Raw genomic sequence first — 9,415 nt, forward strand, 5'->3', positions numbered from 1 at the left:
AAAGAAACATTTTTTGAATTACTGAACCATTTGAAAATGGATAAAATTTAACTATCTTAGTTTTAGTATTTCACTTTAACGTTATGTGTAGGGGGCCATGGCGGACCATGACTCATGCCCCACCCACCCCCAAATTAAAAAAAAAAAAAAAACCTTCTAACAGTAGGTAAAAGTATAGCCCACTACAATTTATTTAAAACCCTGCCCCCATAAGGGCAAAGATTGCCCCCCAACCCCAACCTCCTACACATCAGCCAAACAATATAAAAATAATTTACAAAAAATTTAAATTGAAACTAATTTTCAAATAATAATTTTTATATTATATGTGTTTGACTTCCACTTTTAACAAAAACTTTCAAAATACTAAAAACAAAAAATGTGACCATTTCTATTTTGAGATTTAAAAAAAAAAATTACAAAAAGTAACGTGTAAAATCTATAAATTTCTTTCTTTTGTATGTGGATAATAATAAAGGAATAGAGCTGATGTGGTTTATTTATTTAAATCATGATAAATTTCAAATTTGAAGTATGGGAATTCTTTTTGTGATAAAAATAAATTCCTTAATTTAAGAAATAGAAGAGTTTGGACAAATATATAAGGTCCACTATTTTTAATTAATTTATAATAACTATGCCATTAAAAACATTTTCTATATCTTGAAAACATCTTTTAAGCCGTTTTCAAAATCCTATTTTGAACAAGGAAATAGGATATAATTTTCTAAAAACTATATTTAGAGAACATCAGCCAAACAATGGATTCAAATATGGGACCCACCTTTCTAGCACTCTAGAGTTGTAAGAAGTTCTAACTTGATTTTCGGAGGATATTTGACCGGCACCACACTAGTGCTCTTTGTTAGGTCTTCTCCTTTTTATTGTGCAGGTGCTGTTTAGAGTGTGCGAGTATTGTGTGGCTCACTGGTGGTTTTTTAGTTTCATCAGTTGGCGCTATTTGTTGGGACACTTAAGCTTACATAAGCCACACTATAGTTTCCCGGACAAAAGAGTTGCATGGTGCTCACCCGCTTGATGGCAACCACAAACGATGTTCGAGAAGAGGAACCGCCCACGACCGCCCTCAAAAGATAAGTTCAAACTCTCGTCGCTGCCGTGGAACGCCTCACCAAGCAAAACCACGACCTGGAGGAACAGCTGCGGCAGAAGAATGCACCACCGAACAACCAGAGAGATGATCAAGAGGAAACCAGCGCCGAGAGAAGGAACCAGGAAGGACCCGAAGGTAATAATGTTCCGAACTAGTAGGAACGATAGGAGACCAGTCGTCCCTTCGGCTTTGATGCGACCCCTCCTTACATGGTCGCGGAGATGCAATTGATGAAGGAAAGGATGGATCTTATGATGAACGCCCTTAAGGGACAGGTATCTAGCGACCTCGATGATTTGGTTCACCGAACCGATTTGCCTTTCACTACCTCTGTTAACTCCTTCCCCTTGCCATAGAAGTTTCGCATGCCGCAGATTGAGAGCTACGATGGAGCCAAGGACCCGCTTGATCACTTAGAGACCTTCAAGACCTTGATGCACCTTCAAGGAGTAGCGGAAGAGATCATGTGTAGGGCCTTCCCTATGACGCTGAAGGGCCCTGTGAGAATTTGGTTCAGTCGGCTGACACCCAACTCCATCAGCACCTTTAAAGAGCTGAGCACCTAGTTCACTTCTCACTTTATTGGAGGGCATCGGTACAAGAAGTCTATTGCATGCTTGATGAGTATCAAGCAACAGGAGGATGAAATGTTGAGATCTTACATAGCCCGCTTCAATAAGGAAGCGCTTTTGATTAACGAAGCCAACGACAAGATACTTGTGGCAGCATTTACGAATGGCCTAAAGAAGGGTAAGTTCTTATTTTCATTATATAAGAATGACCCAAAAACTATGTCAGACGTGCTGTACAGGGCCACCAAATACATGAATGCCGAAGATGCTCTACTAGCTCGCGATGAAAAACCCAAGAAGAGAGAAAGGCAGGAAGATACTCGGCAAGAAAGAGGGCAGAAGATGGCGAGAACCGGAGAGCGGAGAGATGATAGACGCTCTAAGCCCCCTATGGGGAGGTTCACAAGCTTTACTCCACTGACCACCCCAATCGACCAAATCTTGATGCAAATCAAGGACGAGGGGGCATTGACTTTCTCTAGAAAGCTGAAGGGAGATCCTAACAAACGATCCTGGGATAGATATTGTCGCTTCCATCGTGACCACGGACATGACACGGCTGACTGCTATGATTTAAAATAGCAAATTGAAGCCCTCATTAGGCAGGGGAAGTTGCAGAAGTTTGTTAGCAAGGAAAGGGCAGATTCGCTCCCTTAAGAGCAAGCCCCCCGATGAGACAACGAGCGTTCAAGACAGCCTTTAGGAGACATAAGGATGATCGTAGGAGGTGTAGCCGCCAATGGCCTATCAAAAAGGGCTCGAAAGACTTATCTTAGAATGGTCCAGAACGTTCAGCACAATGGCGTCGTTTCGAAGATGCCGTGAGTCAACAATCCTTTCATTGGTTTCTCGGAAGAAGATGCCCGATGCCTCCACCATCCGCATGACGATGCGCTTGTCGTTAGCATCCAGGTAGGGGACTATAACATGTACTAGGACTTAATCAACAATGAGAGCTCCGCGGATATTCTCTATTACCCTGCATTCCAACAGATGCAGATTAGCAGAGAGTGACTAACCTCGGCCAACGCTTCACTCGTCGGGTTCGGTGGAACAAAAGTGTACCTCTTAGGCGTAGTTACCCTGCCAGTTACCATTGGAGATTTTCCCTAACAAATCACTAAGGATGTTACGCTCCTTGTGGTTGATTGCTCCTTTGCCTACAATGCCATTATAGGGTGACCTACCCTTAACTCTTGGAAGGCTGTAGCATCGACCTATCATCTAATGATTAAATTCCCTACTGAGTACAGAGTGGGAGAATTGTGAGGGGACCAAATAGCTGCGCGCGAGTGCTACGTTGCAATGTTAGAGATGGACGACCATTTGCAAACGATAAGCATAGAGGAACAATGAACGGGGGCAGAACCGGTAGAAAAGCTTGAAGAGATACCTTTCGACAGCTCCAGGACAGATAGGACAACCAGGCTTGGTACTCTTGCCAGCCCGGCGATTTGCTTAGCACTCGTAACTTTCCTTAAGGAAAATCAAGACGTGTTCGCCTGGAGCCATGAAGACATACCAAGAATTGACCTTTCAGTCATGGTGCATAGGCTGAATATGTTGCCATCCTATCCACTCGTCCAACAGAAGAAGCGAGTCTTCGCCCAAAAGCGAGACCAAGCGATAACGGAAGAAGTTGGTAAGCTACAAGAGGCAGGCTTTATTAGGGAGGTGTACTATCCCGACTGGTTAGCAAACGTGGTAATGGTCAAGAAAACTAATGGGAAGTGGAGGATGTGCGTGGACTTCACTGACCTGAACAAAGCTTGCCCTAAAGACAGCTATCCCCTCCCACGGGTCGACATTCTGGTAGACTCTACGGCCCAGCACAAGTTGTTAAGCTTTATGGACGCTTTCTCTGGTTACAATCAAATCCAAATGTATGAAGTTGATTAGGAAAAAACTTCATTTGTAACTAGTCAAGGACTTTTCTGCTATAAAGTGATGCCCTTCGGCTTAAAAAATGCTGGCGCAACGTACCAGAGGCTTATGAACAAGATGTTCGCGTGGCAGATTGGCAGAAATGTCCAAGTCTACGTTGACGATATGCTGGTGAAAAGCCGAAGGGAGGAGGACCACTTGGAAGACCTCAAGGAAACATTCGACACTCTTTGCTTTTACAACATGAAGCTCAACCCAGGGAAATGCACCTTCGGAGTAACGGTAGGAAAATTCCTAGAGTTCATGGTGTCACAAAGAGGCATCGAAACTAACTTGGACAAGATCTGGGCCATAATGGAAATGGCACCGCCAAAGAATGTGAAGAAGGTACAAAGCCTCAATGGCAAAATAGCTGCACTGAATAGATTTGTGTCAAGAGCAATGGACAAATGCTTACCCTTCTTTTGCACGCTGAAGAGATCTTTCGAGTGGACCGACATGTGCTAGCAGGCATTCAAAGAATTAAAAAATTATCTCTCTTCCCCGCCTCTACTGAGTCCCTCGCAGCCAGGTGAAGAACTTTTCCTCTATCTTGCCATCTCCCTAGCCACCGTCAGCGTCGCCCTGATCAGAGAAGAAGAAAGAGTGCAGAAGCCCATGTACTATACCAGCCGGGCACTTCGCGGAGCTGAAGAAAGATATCCGCCCATGGAGAAACTCACTTTCGCACTAGTGACAGCAGCACACAAACTCAAGCTGTACTTTCAAGCCCACACAGTGATCGTCCTAACCGACAAGCCGTTGCGACGGGCAATGAGCAACCCTGAAGCCGTAGGACGATTGGCACTATAGGCCATAGAATTGAGCGAATTTGACATTTAGTACCGCTTGCGAATCGCCATCAAAGGACAGGTCGTTGCAGACTTCATAGCTGAGTTTACAAAAGACGAAGACAGAGGGGCAGAGGAATCTCCTCAATAGAGCGTACATGTAGATGGGTCATCCAATAGGCAGGCTGGGGGAGCCGGCATTGTACTACTAACACCTGAAGGAGACATAGTCGAGTGCATGGTCCGCCTTGATTTCCCTATCACGAACAATGAAGCAGAGTATGAGGCTTTAATAGCAGGACTCGACCTAGCCAAAGCTGTAGGAGCCGCGAACATGGCCATTTATTGCGACTCTCAGGTCGTCACCAACTAGATAAACGGGGGCTACGAATGTCGAGGTGAAAGAATGAAGAAATATCTGGAACAAGCAAAAAAGATGGTAGATGAGCTGAAGGCCAAAATCATACAAATCCCTCGGGGGAGAAAACGAGCAGGCCGATCGCTTGGCCAAAGCTGTCTCAGCCGAACATATAACCACCATAGATAATGTATTCTTTTTTGTCCAGCCCTTTCCACTAATAGATTCCATTGATATGCAAGCAATAGGTTCTGAAAGCAATTGGACCATGCCGTTAGTCTCTTACTTAAAGAATGGCGTATTGCCAGACGGAAAGGAGGCCATAAGAAAGCTGAAGGTCCAAGCAGCGTCTTGTACAAAAGAGGTTTCTCCCGCCCCTACCTAAGATGATTAGGTCTTGAAGAAGTAGACTACGTCATGAGGGAGGTACACGAGGGAATTTGCAGAAACCACTCAGGGTCAAGATCATTAGTGCATAAGCTAGTGCGAGCGGGGTACTTTTGGCCAACCATGCAGAAGGATGCCAAGGCTTATGTAAAGACCTGCGACAAGTGCCAAAGGTTTAGCAATGTTATCAGACAACCACCCGAAGAACTTACACCGATGACGGCACCATGGCCGTTCGCTTAATAGGGACTAGACATCATGGGGCCATTCCTTACAACAATACAACAATTGAAGTTTCTGGTAGTAGACATCGACTACTTTACGAAGTGGGTGGAAGCTAAAGCCTTAGCCACCATTACGGAAAAGAATGTACATAGTTTTTTCTGGAGATGCATCATATGCAGATTTAGCATACCAAGAGTCTTAGTCTCAGACAATGGGAGACAATTCGACAACGACTCCTTCCGGGACTTTTGTTCGCAATTAGGGATAAAAAACCACTACTCCTCCCCCGCCCACCCTCAAGCCAATGGATAGGTCGAAGTCACGAATCAATCCTTGCTAAAGATTATCAAGACTCGACTCGAGGGGGAAAAGGGTATATGGGTGGAAGAGTTGTCGAGCATACCTTGGGCTTACAGGACAACGGCAAGAATGCCAACAGGAAAGACACCATTCCGACTAACATAAGGGAGCAAAGCAGTCATCCCAGCCGAAATTGGACTCACAAGCCATAGGGTGCACAACCATGATAAAAGCAGGAACGACGAGGCCATACGTCTACATCTCGATTTGGTAGACGAGATTAGGGCAACAGCGGAGCAAAGGCTCGTACGATACCAAGACCACATGGCCAAGCACTACAATTCCCATGTCAGACACAGAGACTTCTAGGTTAGAGACCTCGTTCTAAGGAGAGTCATAGGCGCAGCAAGAGACCCAACCCAAGGGAAGCTTGGCCCAAATTGGGAAGGACCTTACCGAGTCACAGCATGGCAGAGGAAGGGCACCTATCACCTAGAGATGCTTGATAGACGAGAGTTGCCACATCCTTGGAATGCTGGACATCTACGGAAGTACTACCAGTAGAGATGGGTACGTGAAGAACAACATCCCTCTCCATTTATAGTTTACCACAGCAAATTTTAGTTACCCTCCTCAAATTTATTATCTTATTTTTTGCTACAATAAGCCCAAAGGGCGAACTTTCTTTTTTAAAACTACCTTTTTTTTTTTAATGCATGGCAATAAGAGGAGTTTATTCATAACTACTGATGCTTTTTTATTTATTTACAAATTCACAAAAAGTAAACAGCCTTATGAAGTAAAAAGATTCTAAGTCCCGAAAAGTGGACGACTTTAAAAGTATGTGACTATGCCCATAACGTAGATGGATCCATCCCAAGAGGACGAACCATGGTTGAAGTCCTTGAAACAGGCAAAAGCTGACGAGCTATATAAAAATCCCAAAGGGATTGAAGTGTCAGCAGTCAAAAGCTGACGGGCTGTATAAAAATCCCAAAGGGATTGAAGTGTTAGCAGTCAAAAAGCTGACAGGCTATATAAAGATCCCAAAGGGATTGAAGTATCAGCAGTCAAAAGCTGACGATCTGTATAAAGATCCCAAAGGGATTGAAGTGTCAGCAGTCAAAAGCTGATGGTCTGTATAAAGATCCCAAAGGGATTGAAGTGTCAGCAATCAAAAGCTGATGGGTTGAATAAAATCCCAAAGGGATGGAGGTCAACAATCAAAAGCTAATGGATTCTATCCCAAAAGGATGAAAGTGTCAGCAATCAAAAGTTGACAGGTTCTATAAACATCCCGAAGGGCTGAATTCAGCCTTCAAAGCTGACAGTCTCATCAAAGGAATAAAATCATAAAAAAATTAGGTCATTAAGTCCATAACAAGGACAAAGCCATGAAACCGACGATTTTATATATAAAAAAAATCATAAGGCTAACGAGCTCAAATAAAACGGTGAATAAATGAGATTGCAAGGTTAGCAAGATAATCGATAAAAGTAATAAACATGTCCACCACTAATGAAGTAGACGAGGTCGTCAAAACAGACGAGGCTATTGGCTGATGAACTTATTTAAGATGGCCAAACATGCACTACATAAAAGGCAGAAAATGACGAAATTAATGTGCATGACAATGAGATGAAATGTTTACAAATAGAAACCCAAAGATAAAGGGCTACTTAATATTGTTTACAAAATATATAGAAAACATGAAGACAAAGTCAGGCAGTAGGGGGATCGGCATGGGCTCCGTCATCTTTCTTTTGAGGAGGGGGGCTATCAACATTTATAGACATAACAAGAGTGGAGTTAGTAACAGGCTGGGCCAAAACGACGGCATCATCCACAAGGGAAGGATTGACTTCAGGAGAGCCATCAATTTCACCAATAACAATGTCATTAGCTGGTGTCATTGGCTCCAGATCATTCATTGTAATTCTAGACAGGTCCAGCTTTGGGAAGGTTGACATGACTTGTTTGAAGCAATCTTCGAACCTGGTGACATAGAAGTCAACACAAGCGTTGACAAATGACTGCGATGTCTTAAATGCTTGGACAGCGTCAGTCCCAGCCGTCTCCACCTGTTGGCACAGAGCCGTCATCTGTTCTTGAAGTTTTTCTTTTTCACACGACGCCTCTTCCAGCTTCTCCCTCGTCGTCTTTAGCTCACGGTTCAAATTTCTAAGGCCTTCCTTGTATTGAGCTTGTGCATCCATCAAATTAGTGTTGTGCTTTCTAACCCAAGTAAGAACATCCTCCTTGGCAACACATCGGTTCTGAAGCGCTTTAACACGCATCAAAGCCTGAAAAAGTGGTCATCGTTAGTAAAAGCGAATCAGAGGCAGTCAAAACCAACTTAACCAAAGGAGGAAAGGGACATACCCTACTGAGGTCAAAAAGAGCTGACGCCCTCAAGTTCTCCATCCCTAGTTAATTGCAAGGCGCTATGTCCGTCGGCTTTATAAAGGATTCCACCTCCTTGACGACATAGTCCTTATGAGTCAAAAGGCAATGGGGTCCCTCAATGACGGGACCAATGGAAGTCATCACTCCTTTGCCTGCACCCTGTTTTGGCTTAAGGGGTGACTTCTTCTTAGGGGGCATATCCCATAAGGTGACGACAACCTTTTTGGAAGGACGATCATCCTTCCCGTCAGGTTTTCTTTTTGAAACCTTGGCAACGGTCCTAGGGGTCAACGAGGATACCCCTTCCTTCTCCCTCGCTTCCCTTTCCTCCTTCTTATGGGCCGCGACAACCCTCACCCTTTGCCTAACGTTATCCATCTTTGCACAAAGTAGCAAACAATTATTAGCAAGGTAAACGGGGTCAATAAATTGGCTCATTAAGTAAAGAGTACCTACGTCGACGAGAAAATTTGTCCAACCTACGAGCTTTAACCGTCTGCTCTAGACCACTGCAGTACAAATGAAGAGCGTCAAGGGTAATCAGATCCCTGCACTTCCGTTGCTCGAGTGGGATTTCAAGAACTCGACAGATGAACGCTTTTTGTTCGTCAGTTATATGTGGACGGTTGTATGCTGAAAAAGAAATAAAAAGGGACGACGTAAAAACGTGGAACGACAGAAAGCTAAAAGCTGACGGGTTTATAAATATATATATATATATATCTATATTTATTTATTTATTTATATATAATAAACCGTCGGTACCAAACCTGAATCCCTAACTATTCCCCAAGTATTATCAAAGCCCCGTGGCATAGTATCCCACTCTTCAGGATGGCATACCTAGTCCGACCATTTGATAAAAAAGTATCTACTTTTCCAACTTCTGTTGGAATCTAGCATGTCAGACATAAGTCTAAAATCTTTATCCTTGACGGAAAAATGATAAGTCCCTTTAGACGAAGCAATGTGATGGGGTCTATAACAGTAAAAGAACTCGTCAAGGGAAAGCTGACGATCCCCTCCACTCAAGCGACCCCACAGAATCTTTGCTCTGATAAAAGTCCTCCAAGAATTGGGGGCAATTTGGTTGACGGATAATCCCAGGAAGTCAACAAGCTGATAGTGCAAAGCCGTCAATGGGAGCCTTAATTCGGTGGCAAGGATGGCATCATACATACCAATGTCTGTAGTCAAACCAGTATAACACTTTTCCTTTTTCCTAGGGAGACAGATTGAGATATGGTCCGGAATCTGGTAACAGATGCGTAAATCCCTAAAAATCCTTTCACCCATTTTTGGTAAAAATTTGTCGATGGCCTAATCTTTAAGAAGGAT

At 43.7% G+C, this 9,415-nt stretch overlaps 1 protein-coding gene across 1 annotated transcript; it reads left to right on the plus strand.

The window, feature by feature from the left end:
- Window positions 1-1,323: 1,323 nt before the first annotated feature.
- On the plus strand, window positions 1,324-2,268 carry LOC112023464 (uncharacterized). The gene is made up of 3 exons (XM_024056067.1): window positions 1,324-1,389; window positions 1,471-1,614; window positions 1,753-2,268. The coding sequence occupies exons 1-3, from the start codon at window positions 1,324-1,326 to the stop codon at window positions 2,266-2,268; spliced, it is 726 nt and encodes a 241-aa protein (XP_023911835.1).
- Window positions 2,269-9,415: the final 7,147 nt, after the last annotated feature.

Source organism: Quercus suber, unplaced genomic scaffold (genome assembly GCF_002906115.3).
Source record: "Quercus suber isolate HL8 unplaced genomic scaffold, Cork oak 2.0 scaffold_762, whole genome shotgun sequence".
NCBI classification, from domain to species: Eukaryota; Viridiplantae; Streptophyta; class Magnoliopsida; order Fagales; family Fagaceae; genus Quercus; species Quercus suber.

Excerpts from the sequence above, each read along its gene's own strand:
- LOC112023464 (XM_024056067.1), top strand. The coding sequence starts at position 1,324 with ATGGTCGCGGAGATGCAATTGATGAAGGAAAGGATGGATCTTATGATG. Across the intron at positions 1,390-1,470 it reads TGAACGCCCTTAAGGGACAG|AAGTTTCGCATGCCGCAGAT; the intron begins GTATCTAGCGAC and ends CCCTTGCCATAG. Across the intron at positions 1,615-1,752 it reads CTATGACGCTGAAGGGCCCT|GAGGATGAAATGTTGAGATC; the intron begins GTGAGAATTTGG and ends ATCAAGCAACAG.